Source organism: Mirounga angustirostris, unplaced genomic scaffold (assembly GCF_029215605.1).
Source record: "Mirounga angustirostris isolate CCGP_5_RB_7025 unplaced genomic scaffold, mMirAng1.0.hap1 SCAF_8, whole genome shotgun sequence".
Taxonomy (NCBI): domain Eukaryota; kingdom Metazoa; phylum Chordata; class Mammalia; order Carnivora; family Phocidae; genus Mirounga; species Mirounga angustirostris.
The window spans coordinates 142314778-142328442 of NW_026991716.1; the positions used below are offsets into that span (position 1 = coordinate 142314778).

At 40.0% G+C, this 13665-nt stretch overlaps 1 protein-coding gene across 14 annotated transcripts in view; it reads right to left on the bottom strand.

The window, feature by feature from the left end:
* Positions 1 to 13665, bottom strand: part of PDE10A (phosphodiesterase 10A) — a 297734-nt gene that overhangs the window by 86970 nt on the left and 197099 nt on the right. For all 14 annotated transcript variants that reach the window (XR_010413848.1, XR_010413847.1, XM_064598343.1 and 11 more), the window contains 2 exons: positions 4579 to 4699; positions 3508 to 3557 (listed from right to left, as the gene is read on the bottom strand). Coding sequence is in view for 12 of the 14 variants with exons in the window: in XM_064598343.1 (XP_064454413.1) it covers positions 3508 to 3557; positions 4579 to 4699 (171 nt within the window). In the remaining 2 variants the exon portion in view is untranslated. The remainder of the gene's footprint in view (positions 1 to 3507; positions 3558 to 4578; positions 4700 to 13665) is intronic.

Sequence of the window (13665 nt, forward strand, 5' to 3'; positions counted from 1 at the left end):
GATGTACTGACCTCCCCTCAGGAAATCACCGGGGCAAACAGGAGAACCCCTACAAGGAGCCAGGACCCGCAAAGGGCTAAAGCCTCATTTTAGCTGGAAGGGTAAATGCACTTACAGCTGCAAGGAGATTACTAGTACCCCAGATTATCTTGAATTTACTGCTAAAGGGAAAACAAAAATCTCTTCTGAGAAATCATAACTGTGTATCACATGAGTGTGAGGCTTGAATGCATACCACTTTGTAGTCTGAAAAAAATCTCATGAGATAATTTAGAATAGCCCTGGATTAGTAGTGCCTTAGGTGACTGGCAAAAACAAATACATATCCTGTCTCCAGGAAAGGAACTTAAACACAGTCCTTCTTAAGAACAGCCATTTAAAAAGGCCCAAGGAAGAATATGATTCACAGTTAAAACATAAAAGAAAATAAAACACATGAGCAAATAAGCCACCATCCATGAGAGATGGATGAAACAAAAGCCAAGAAATGTAAATTCAGAAAGAATATAAAACAATATTAAGAGGTATAGTTAATGTTATCTAGAGTTATCTCCCAAGAAATAAAAGATAAACTTAAAAAAAAATCCAGGGAATAAAAAACTATACTGAAGAACTGAGAAAAATAAAAAAAGAACCCAAAGTAACTATGTTCAAGTCAATATACAGAGAGAGAATTTTTGTTAATGTGAACTCTATCCAGCAAAGATATATTTCAAGGAAGTGAAGACATAAAGACATACTCAGATAGACAAAAACTGAGAGTTTCCCATCAGCACACTCTCACTAAGGGAAATTCTACAGGACAGAAAAGTGACTCCAAATGGAAGACTTGAGATGCAAGAAAAATGAAGAGCAAACAAAGTGGTAATTATGTAGATACATCTAAAGAAACACTTCAGGGGTGCCTGGATGGCTCAGTCCATTAAGTGTCTGACTCTTGATCAGCTCAGGTCTTGAACCCAGGGTCGTGAATTCAAGGCCCACGTTGGGCTCCACATTGGGTGCGGAGCCTACTTTAAAAAAAAAAAAAAGGAAAGGAAAGGAAGAAAGAAAGAAAGAAACACACACTTCAGTGAACTTAAGACTTTTGGCAAGGTCTTCTTGCTACCCACAGAAATCCCCAGGGCCGGGAAATATTAAAGGCGTAGCTGCCTGTGTGGAACACATATAAGGAAAAATGTGGTGAACAAAACGCAGTAATTATCCCCTAAAAGTATCCTCCCAGCAAGACAAGGTCTCTGCCTTCATGGAGACTACATTCTAGTGAGAAAGCCAGATAAACACAAATCACGGATAAATACATAATTACAGATTCAGCTCAATTCTCTGGAGCAGTGCATGATACTAACACACAAGAGAGTGAGATGGACTTCGGAAGGTCAGAAGAGGCTACAATCTTTGCGAGGTACTCTGCTGTCCCTAGGGACAATGCTGTTGAGCCAGGCAAGACCAAGGAAGAGTGACCCCAGCAAGAGACAGGCAGAGTGAAATCAACTGACGTCAGGAGTATAAAGAATAAAGAGCCGACTAAAGCCTGGCAGGGATACAGTGTCATCCCCTCAATTAAGTTACAAAAGTGAAAGAATTAGAACTGATATACATAGAATACAATTTAGATATTGTGGACACAAAAGCTTCTTCTAAATCACATATTCCAGGAACCTACTTCACGAAGGTCAACGTATAAACAAGCTTGCAAAAATAAAGCAAAAAACAAACAAACAAACAAAAAACAAAACAGCCAAATGACTAAGAATATGGGATTTGGGAATCTAAATCCAGGCTCTAAAAGTCAAGCACTTCCTGAGGCTCGCACACCCTGCAGACCCCTGGCCTCTTGTTGCCTGCCTTTCCTGACCTCTGCAAACCACTTCCCCCCATTTTCTTTCACACAGAGCAGAAGAGGGTCATCCCATGGGGCTGTCTCAGTTCCAGGGTTCACTCCTTTTCATGTAAACAGCTAGAAATGCTGAGTCCAGGATCCAGGCTTCAGCAAAGAATTGGATCGGTCTGAGTTTGGGTCACAAACAGCTGGGATTGAAGGGAAAGGGTCATGTGGTATATACTCAGCTGCCAAGACCAAGCAAGCCCTGTGAGTTGTCTGCAGATCCCAGGGGCGTCCTAAGGAGGAGATGTGCACTCTCATGATCACCCTGAGCTAACATACACACCAGCACATTTTAAATATAATTGCAAATTATGTTAATAGTTTTCTAAAAGGCAAAATTTTAGAAATAAATTTTTAGAATGAACAGGAAAGAATGAGATCTGTTATTTTAGTAGCTTAGCCATTAGCCTGAAATATCATTTAAAGTTTTTAGAAGTAGTAGTGATATCTGAATAATTCAATTTAATAAACACTCTTGTTCTGTACATGGAAGGCACTAGGAGAGATGCTGGGTGAATGAGAAGATGATCAAGAAAAGGTCTTTGCCTTAAAGAGCTTTTAATCCTGTAACATAAATTTTTACTATGCAAGGGGAAATGGAAGGGCTGCAGGAACGAAGAGGATCAATTATGGGTTCAGTAAATCAGCCAAGAAATACTTTTGTGCAACTACTGTTCATCCTTTGCACTACTGTATTATTCCGAGGTACTATCAAACATCTCAGAATACTTGCATCTCTATTCCTATTAACATTTTATAGAATATAAATAGCACACATTTTGATTACTCATGAATACAAGTATTATATTCAAAAATACATTCCAAATATCAAATAACAATGCCTAACACATAAGAAATACATAGTAAAAATTTTCCAAATATATTTATAAATGATCTCTGTATATTTTAACGACAAATATAATTCTTATTGGCTCAGAATATTATTCTAAAATGTTATGTATGTGGTTTTAATATCATAACAAAAATCAAATGCCAGTAGCTGAACATCTTGAAGTACTTTTGAAAGTCCTTTCTACACATTGCATTTGACGGTGGGCTGTGCTTCGAGTGAGTTAAACCAGAAACGCCTACTGCACAGAACACTGGAGCAGGTACACCCGAGAAGCCTCAGGCCATGGACAGTGTGAGTGATGGCCACCACAGTTCGGGGACCCCCACTTAGTAACTCCGTCCCAGCACTGCTGGAGTTGCCTTAAAGAAATCTAAACACATCACATAAAAAATGCTAAACTTTTGTTCTCATTTTACCTCCTGCAGACTGTGTGTTGCCAGGCCATACACTGTCCACGATGCCCCAGCCCACAGTGCTGAAACAGCTTCTGTTCTAAACAGTAAGTCTGGGAATGCCATTCCTGAGACAGGATACCACAAACCGAAACTAAAACAATAAATAAATTACAAGATTTTATGCCCAAATGTTGCCACGCTGCTAAACCTTTCAGCTGGCAATAACTGTATATGGAAACAGAACACAAAATGAGTTTCAAGTACCTAATACCCACGCATCTGTTAAGTTGTTTGAAACCCAGTGTATCTTTTTAAAAAAGCTTATGACATTTTCTTATCTAGAGCACCAAAATCTAAATTTAGATACTTACATTATTGCACTCTCCAAGGAAATACAGTGCAAATCCATCAGCTTTTGTGGCTGCCAAAGTAATAAAAAGGGAAGAAACTAATCTCAATGGAAGAATAGACCACGTATGAACTCTTTAAGGTGAGACCTCAGATAGGAGTCTTTGTGAAAGGACTGTTAACATAATTAATGGTCATGCAGTCAACTAAGCAGATTAATTTATGGTTTACTCAATCATATAATTAGAGCATTTTCATTCATTATTCGTCAGCTATTGAAATTTTAAGATGTGACATCCTCAAATGCATATAGCAGCCGATGCACTATGTAATAATATCTTTGTGAAACTTTTAAGTATCACAATTATTGGAAATATTTTTTAAGAACTGTATTTAATTTTTAAAGTATGAAAAATACCAGATGTGATATTCATAATAATGAATAATCAATATTAGCATCAACCAAAAAGGATGAGATATATATATATATCTCCACATATCATCACTGAAGAGAACATGATTTAAACTTTCCTAAAACCGCTTCAGGGCCATCTGAAGGCAATCATCATAGCAGATAACAGATACTATTATCAGAGGATTGCCTGAATGTAGACCCCTGCTTCACTCCTTTTTTGCTCATGTGGCTGCGGGTAAAATATTCAGCCTGTTTTTACCACAGCTTCCTCATCAGTAAAATGGCAATAACAGTATATAAATATGTCATCTCCCTAAATAAATTTAAAATGGTTTTTGTTCCTTAAAAATTAATGATTTCCTTCATAAAGATGTGATTTAATTCAATAAAACTATACTTTCCAAAGAAAACTAGGTTTTATTTAGAAATCATAGTATATTCCATTTATATCTGGCAGATACTTTTTTGGGATTAGATAATTTAGGAATTTTTAGGTTGACTCAATCTGGTAGTTTCATAATAAAATATTTTCATTTCAAATTTAGCCCAAGAACAGAAATAAATAAATGACTTGCACTTGCCTTGTAGTAAGTATATTAACTTTCTCCATTTTCTGCAATGGAATAAAAGAAACTTCGGTTCAAATTTTCTACCAGGAGGAATACAAAACATTTCTTACCTATTTTAATGATGCTACTCAATTCATAGAGCAGTAGCTGGTTGTCTCCTCCTGTATCCAACCGTTGTTCTATGTAGCTGTTTAGTTCATACACAACTCCCTGCATATTCGTGTCTTGGTACTTTTAATAAAAAGAAAGAAAAGAAAGAAGAAAGAAAAGAAAAGAAAAGAAAAGAAAAGAAAAGAAAGAAAGAAAGAAAGAAAGAAAGAAAGAAAGAAAGAAAGAAAGAAAGAAAGAAAGAAAGAAAGAAGAAAGAAAGAAAGAAAATAATTAAATACAATAAAATTAAAATCCCATAGTTTATAAATCATACTATTAACATATATAACTTTATATACTTTCTTTTATGCTTTTACACATTATGCTTTAAAGAGCATTGTTTAAATATTATAATCTAGTATAAAAATAGATTGAGGGGCGCCTGGGTGGCTCAGCCTTTAAGCATCTGCCTTCGGCTCAGGTCATGATCCCAGGGTCCTGGGATTGAGCCTGACATCGGGCTCCCTGCTCGGCGGGAAGCCTGCTTCTCCCTCTCCCACTCCCCCTGCTTGTGTTCCTTCTCTCGCTGTGCCTCTCTCTGTCAAATAAATAAATAAAATCTTATAAAAAAATAAAAATAGATTGAAAATTAAAATTGCTAGGACTTAGAATTATAGATTCCATGTATACTTACTTATATTAAAATATCAAATTTTACAAATTACCTCTTTATTTCTGAAGTTTTATGTATAATCAGCAAAAGTAATACAAGAGTTTGCTAGAAAAGTGAACTGATATGCATTGCACTGGGGCAAGCAGGGTTTATTCCTCTCTATTCATCCTCAACAATGGGGCCACCACCTTAGGCGGATCTCAGCTCTTCCCCAGACATGAGGCAGTGGCTCTCACCATTGTTGTCATGGCCCTACCAGCTGCCCTACTGCAAGTCCAAAGCTCTGGGCTTCACTGTAGTAGCAGGGACAACAGCAGGTGGATGGAGTTTGGGAAAAAGGTGGAAGCTAAAGACACAAAGAAATGGAAAAATGTTCCATGCTCATGGATTGGAAGAACAAATAATTGTGAAGATGTCAATGCTACCTAGAGCAATCTACACATTCAATGCAATCCCCATCAAAATACCATCCACTTTTTTGAAAGAAATGGAACAAATAATCCTAAAATTTGTATGGAACCAGAAAAGACCCCGAATAGCCAGAGGAATGTTGAAAAAGAAAAAGCAAAGCCGGCGGCATCACAATTCCGGACCTCCAGCTCTATTACAAAGCTGTCATCATCAAGACAGCATGGTACTGGCACAAAAACAGACACATAGATCAATGGAACAGAATAGAGAGCCCAGAAATGGACCCTCAACTCTATGGTCAACTCATCTTCGACAAAGCAGGAAAGAATGTCCAATGGAAAAAAGACAGTCTCTTCAACAAATGGGGTGTTGGGAAAACTGGACAGCCACATGCAGAAGAATGAAACTGGACCATTTCCTTACACCACACACAAAAATAGACACCAAATGGTTGAAAGACCTCAGTGTGAGACAGGAATCCATCAAAATCCTAAAGGAGAACACAGGCAGCAACCTCTTTGACATCAGCCACAGCAATTTCTTCCTAGAAACATCACCAAAGGCAAGGAAAGCAAGGGCAAAAATGAACTACTGGGACTTCATCACGATAAAAAGCTTTTGCACAGCAAAAGAAACAGTCAACAAAACCAAAACACAACTGATAGAATGCGAGAAGATATTTGCAAATGACATATCAGATAAAGGGCTAGTATCCAAAATCTATAAAGAACTTATCAAACTCAACACCCAGAGAATAATCCAGTCAAGAAATGGGCAGAAGACATGAACAGACATTTCTCCAAAGAAGACATCCAAATGGCCAACAGGCACATGAAGAAGTGCTCAACATCACTCGGCATCAGGGAAATCCAAATCAAAACCTCAATGAGATACCACCTCACACCAGTCAGAATGGCTAAACTTTAACAAGTCAGGAAAGGACAGATGTTGGCGGGGATGCGAAGAAAGGGGAACTCTCCTACACTGTTGGTGGGAATGCAGGCTGGTGCAACCACTCCAGAAAACAGTATGGAGGTTCCTCAAAAAGTTGAAGATAGAGCTACCATACGATCCAGCAATTGCACTACTGGGTATTTACCTCAAAGATACAAATGTAGGGATCCAAAGGGGTATGTGCACCCCGATGCTTATAGCAGCAATGTCCACAATAGCCAAACTGTGGAAAGAGCCATGATGTCCATTGACAGATGAATGGATAAAGCAGATGTGCTATATATATATATATATATATATATATATATACAATGGAATATTATGCAGCCATCAAAAGGAATGAGATCTTGCCATTTGCAACGACGTGGATGGAACTGGAGGGTGTTATGCTGAGCGAAATAAGTCAATCAGAGAAAGACATGTATCATATGACCTCACTGAAATGAGGAATTCTTAATCTCAAGAAACAAACTGAGGGTTGCTGGAGTGGGGGGTGGGGTGGGAGGGATGGGGTGGCTGGGTGATAGACACTGGGGAGGGTATGTGCTATGGTGAGCGCTGTGAATTGTGCAAGTCTGTTGAATCACAGATCTGTATCTCTGAAACATATAATACATTGTATGTTAAAATAAAAAAGAAGAAGATAGCAGGAGGGGAAGAATGAAGGGGGGGAAATCGGAGGGGGAGACGAACCATGAGAGACAATGGACTCTGAGAAACAAACTGAGGGTTCTAGAGGGGTGAGGGGGTGGGGGGATGGTTAGCCTGGTGATGGGTATTAAAGAGGGCACGTTCTGCATGGAGCACTGGGTGTTATACGCAAACAATGAATCATGGAATATTACATCAGAAACTAATGATGTGATATATGGTGATTAACATAACAATAAAAGAAATTAAAAAAAAAAAAAAAAAGGCGGAAGCTAAATCGTAGCTACTTCCAGCACAAGCCAGCACTGTGTCTTCTCTAAAAGTACTGAAAAGCTGCCTTCCACCAAGCTTCCCTTCCTAAACCTATTCTCCAAACAACAGCCATGGTAAATTTTATAAACAAAATAAAATTCTGTCGCTCCCTGGCTTAAAATATTCTTGAGGCTTCCCACTGTACTTAGAATAACAGACTCCTCACAGGACGGCCTCACACATGCTACGAAATGTGCTTACTCTCTGCCGACAACACTGTCTCAAGCCACCTTTCTCTTTCTTGACCACTCAGGTACCTTTCGCTCCTGAAGGTTTATTACTTGCCATTATTCTTTTGTCAAAATTCCAATACAGTTAATATGCAGTGCTGCATTAGTGTCCGGTGTACAATATAGAGATTCAGCACTTCCATACATCACCTGGTGCTCATCCCAAGTGCATCCCTTCATCCCCATCACCTGTGTCCCCCATCTCCCCCACCCACCTTCCCTCTGTAACCATCAGTGTGTTCTCTAGGGTCAAAAGTCTGTTTCTTGGTTTGTTTCTCTCCTCTCTCTTTCCCCCCACCTCCTTTGTATTTCCATTTGTTTTGTTTCTTAAGTTCCACACAGGAGTGAAATCATATGGTATTTGTCTTTCTCTGACTGACTTATTCTGTTCAGCATTATACTCTCTAGCTCCATCCACATCGTTGCAAACACTTGCCATTATTTTTGATTACTGTTCTCAATCAATGTCTGGGGAATGAGTGAATGTGAATAAATACATGAAAGAATGGATGAATCAATCAATCATTCCACAAATAGGCACTGGCAATCCTGACAATCTACTATACACAGGCACTCTTCTAGACAGAAAAGATGCTAGGGAATTAACAGAATAAAGTTCCAGGCTTCAAGGAACTTACATTCTAGGTGGAAGAAAATAAATAAGTGAATATTATAGTGTGACAGGTGGTGATAGGTGCTATGCAGAAAAGGGAGCAGGGAAGGCTAACAGCCAAGACCTTTGGAGGGAGAGAATTACCCTTTTAAATAGGATGGACAGGGGGCGCCTGGGTGGCTCAGTCGTTAAGCGTCTGCCTTCGGCTCAGGTCATGATCCTGGGGTCCTGGGATCGAGTCCCACATCGGGCTCCCTGCTCAGCAGGAAGCCTGCCTCTCCCTCTCCCACTCCCCCTGCTTGTGTTCCTGCTCTAGCTATCTCTCTCTCTGTCAAATAAATAAATAAAATCTTAAAAAAAAAAAAAAAGGATGGACAGGGAGGGAAGGCTTCAGTGGCATGGGACATCTGAACAGACTCCAATGGAACCTAATACCTTTTCCCCTGGAATCAGCCTACCCTCTCCTACCTTCCTTATCAGGGACTGCTAATTATCCACCACCTCGCTCTGCTTCTGACCTAAAAGCAGGCTCTAGTCCACGCAGGCCCCAAAAAATGAAGTACGAAGGATGACTTGTCTCAAGGTGCAATACATACCAAAAAGAATAAGACACTACTTTTTAGAGATCCAAACACCATTATGGGTCCCAGGCAGAGGGCAGTGGACATCAGGTGAGCAATGGAGATGTAGCTCAGGTCTGTCTCAGAAGTGAGCCCCAGTGGGTTTTCAAACACCTGTGGTAACTACAGTTTTAGAATGCACTTTTGGAACAGGCATCCTCGGAAACTGACAGAATTCCACCCTGAAGGATCCCCACTGAAAAGGAGTGAAGATGTGAGACTTGCAGAAATCTGGAGGAAGAGCTTTCCAAGCAGAGAGAACAACAGAAATAACTAATGAACATGACCCCAAAGCGTCAAAATAGAAACCTACCAAGCATTCTTATGCTTTAGCACCAACTTCGAGAATGACCTACTGTCCTCTTAGACTCTGACCTACTGCTGCCACTCCTTGTGTCCTCTCCAAAATCAGCTTCTCTGCTCTGTGTGTGCTCTGCTCCCACACCGCTGAGCCTCATGTACCCAGGGTCGGCTTCCCCCAGCCCCTTGAACCTGTGCATCCGACTTGCTTTGTTGCACTCACCCATGGTAAACCACTGGCCTCCTGCCCAAGTTTTGTGATTCTTTTTGCTAAAAGTTTATCTGGTTAGCAGTTATCATAACTTCCCAGTTATTCTCTAGCTGCAGATATTCTCCAAGTCCTACTCTTGTGCAGATACCACTGTGGGAGCGAAAGCTTGCACGAAAAAAATCACAAACACTCTGAAATTCTTTTTTTTTTTTTAAAGATTTTGTTTATTTATTTGACAGAGAGAGAGATAGTGAGAGCAGGAACACAAGCAGGGGGAGTGGGAGAGGGAGAAGCAGGCTTCCCGCGGAGCAGGGAGCCCGATGTAGGACCCGATCCCAGGACCCTGGGATCATGACCTGAGCCGAAGGCAGACGCTTAACGACTGAGCCACCCAGGCGCCCCAACACTCTGAAATTCTAATGCCTACCAAGCACGACAGCATTGTATGGGGCCACAAAAGCTCATGCTGTTCCTTTATCATCTGTAAACAAGATCCTATTTGATGACTGCCAGTTTTGAAGAATTCCAGAGAAAAGATTCTACTCTAACATGCCCTCTCTCTCCCTCACCACTAATTAGAACCATTTGTTTTGTATTTTTCCCCCCAAAGTCCTGGGAAAGAGCTTATCTGAGACTGAAGCTAACCCAAAGGAAAGCTAGGCTAAGAGAAACAAAGAGACTAAGTCATAATGACAGTTTGAATCCCTAGATTCAGACACACAAAAACCATCATGCCTAAAAACCTATCCATAGACATAGACTGTTCAAGAACCATTAAATCTCTGAACACTTCCTTTTTCTTCTGGGGAGGAGCACTTTAGCTAGCCTCAGGTGGGCTCCTAGTCACCCCATAGAAGAGTCCCTATAAAAATGATACACAGGTAGTTTCCTTTCTCTGACAACGTAATACTGAAAAGTACACCTGTTCATGGGACCTGTGTGCAGTGCTGAGAGGGAAGAACAGCTATTCACTGTCTCTGCTGGAAGGACTGGGTTGTCAGACAAGTGAGAACAAGAAGGCATGCCTCAATATGGGCAGTTCATTCTGGGGTTTCCTTTCGCCGAGTCTCTGAGCTTTCCTTTTCTCATTTATAGAACAGGAAGCTGAAGTGCACTGCCTTTAAAATACCTTGCCAGGTGCCTGGGTGGCTCAGTTGATGAGCGTCTACCTTCGGCTCAGGTCATGATTCTGGGGTCCTGGGATCCAGCCCCGCATCAGGCTCCCTGCTTGGCAGGAAGCCTGCTTCTCCCTCTCCCTCTGCCCCTGCTTGTGTTTCTACTCTCGCTATCTCTCTCTCTGTCAAATAAATAAATAAAATCTTTAAAAAAAATACCTTTCAACACTCACTGTCTATGATAATATATGACCTAGGATTTTCATTTTGTCATTAAGCTTCAAATTCTAATAGATGGGTTAGTACACCCTGCTTCCTTTGATTGCCAGTGACAACTGCATCATAAGAGCAAAATGTTTTATTATGGTTACTATTACATATTAATGTACTATTAACTCTCAAATATTAAAGCCCTATCTACATAGTGAATCATTCAAGCCGTAATATACTTAATATATAAATGTGAAGTAATAAGCATAATGATTGTTGGGTTGTTGGCCTCCAGCCATCTTGCTTCTCAGGATGAGCATTACATAAGGAAAGGCAGAGGAAACACGTGGAGGTGAATGTCAAATAACACCCCTCCATGGCACTCTTTGGAAACAATGTGATGAAGGAAGCTTACTAAGGGATCGATTCAATTCAGTTAAATGAACTTTCAAGACCAAAGCTTCACTGAAAGAAAATCACAAGAGTATATTAATGAAGTTGCTCAGGGGCGTCTGGGTGGCTCAGTTGTTAAGCGTCTGCCTTCAGCTCAGGTCATGGTCCCAGGGTCCTGGGATCGAGCCCCACATCGGGCTCCCTGCTCAGTGGGGAGTCTGCTTCTCCCTCTCCCACTCCCCCTGTTTGTGTTCCCTCTCTCGCTGTCTCTCTCTGTCAAAAAAAAAAAAAAAAATCTTAAAAAAAAAAAAAATCTTAAAAAAAAAGCAACTGGTATTTGCACAGCATTTTAACTTCACAAAGTCCTTTCAATGCCTTTATTCTACACAAGACCCCATCCAAAGCATATACGGAGTATCACTGAGACTTTCATAATTCAAGAAGTTAGAATTCTCAGGTAGAATGAGCTGGGCAATGCATAACTTCTCGAACCTTAGAATCCAATTGGATGCTGTCACCTTCATTTTCTGTTCCACACTAATTTTCAAGTAGAGCTTGCTTTCCATTACAGCAACTTCTGAAAACATGGGTTTGCAAAGATGTGACTTCACTGAAAGGATTGCAGTGACCAAATAGTGGAACTGTGAACTCTGTCAAGCTCTGTCTGACGGATATCATTGTGTTTCCCATAGAACTTTTTTTTCCTCCCCATAGAACTTTCATGGGTCCTGAGCCACTCTTGTCGGTTTGCTGTGATGCCCAAGAGCACTTGGAACAGTTAGGGAACTAGGGGGACAGTGACTCCATCACCTAGAGGGGAGTAATGTTTTATGAGATATGATGGTAACAAGTGGAGCAGTACTAATCCTTGGTGATAGCTGGTTTAGCCCAGAAAACAAATGCTCCCAGACTTGCTAAAATGAATTAAGTATTTAAACAGAGATGGGAAAACCACTTCACCAGGAGAGGTTAGACGCAATTCAAGAATGAAATGAGAACTTGAACGGTGTGAAGTCTGTGATCCCTGCTGGCCTGAGAGCCCATGATTCCATGAGGGATCACTGGCCTGTCCTGAAAGGCTAGGACAATTCACTAGAAAACATGATGAGACAAGGGCTGGATAAACACAGAACAGTGTCCAAAAACAGCTTTTAGTTTTTAGTATAATCCTATAATTGAATAATATCTTCTCATTCTTTAAATTTTTCCTATTTCTTTTACAACTTATCTTTTTTTGTAATTTATTTTTGACATAATTTCAAACTTACAAAAAACCGCAAGAATACAAAAAACTCCTCGATGCCATCGATATTGACATTTTGTCCTATTTGCTTTCTCATTCTCAGTTAATTCTGCCTTCCTTCCTCTTTACCTATTATCTATTATTCTATCTACACACACACACACCATAGTCATAAATAGTTTTTTCTGAATATGTGAGAACATGTTGGTGTGTTCTTTACCCCACAATTCACTGTGTATTTCCTAAGAAACAGAATATTCTCTTACATAGTTATAACATAGTTACCTTGATTAGAAATTTTAACATTGCCACAACAATATTGGCTAATTAAAACTCCACATTCAAATGCCAATAACATCCTTATAGTTATCCATCCTGCTGGGCCAGGGTCAAATCCCAGATCACATATGGCATTTGGTTGTCATGCCTATTTGGTATACTTCAATGTGGAACAATTCCACAGTCCTTCCCCTGTGTTTCTTGAACCTGATGTTTTGTATAATGTGGGTCAGGTAGGATTCGTCTGATGTTTTCTCAAGATTAGATTCAGGTTTGCATTTTTGGTAACAGTACAGTGGAAGTGCTGGGGCCAGAACTCTATCACCCTCCTGTATTTGGTATTTGGCATTCCACTGGGAAGAAGAGCTTTCCATTCTTCTCATTCATTCATTCATTTATATGAGTCTGGACTCACAGATTCTTATTTTATTCCATAGGTTACCATCCATTAATATTGTCACATATGCATTTTGATTCTCCCATTATCCCAGATTTGACCAGCAGGAATCCCCTCAAGATAGCTCCTGTATCCCTCTGACATTCTTCATGATTCTTACAACACTTTCTTACTTTCTCATCGCGTATTTTGCCAGCCCTGGTATTAGCCATTTCTGTTTCTCAAAGAAATACAAGTTCCTTTTAATGGAGAGGGGTATTTAAAAATTTAAGCACAGGAGTTGTATGGGCCACTGCTGGCAAGGCCTTAGGCCTCTCATTTATGTGAACAGTGTATAGAGGAGAAGCCCTCATATAAATATATGTACGTATATACAAATGGGTAATTCTGTATTTATCTATATGTATGTATAGGGATAATAAAAACTAGGAATTCATACTAATACCTCTAGTTCCAGCTAACAATTCAGCGTGCATTCTAATACTCCCCATTTCC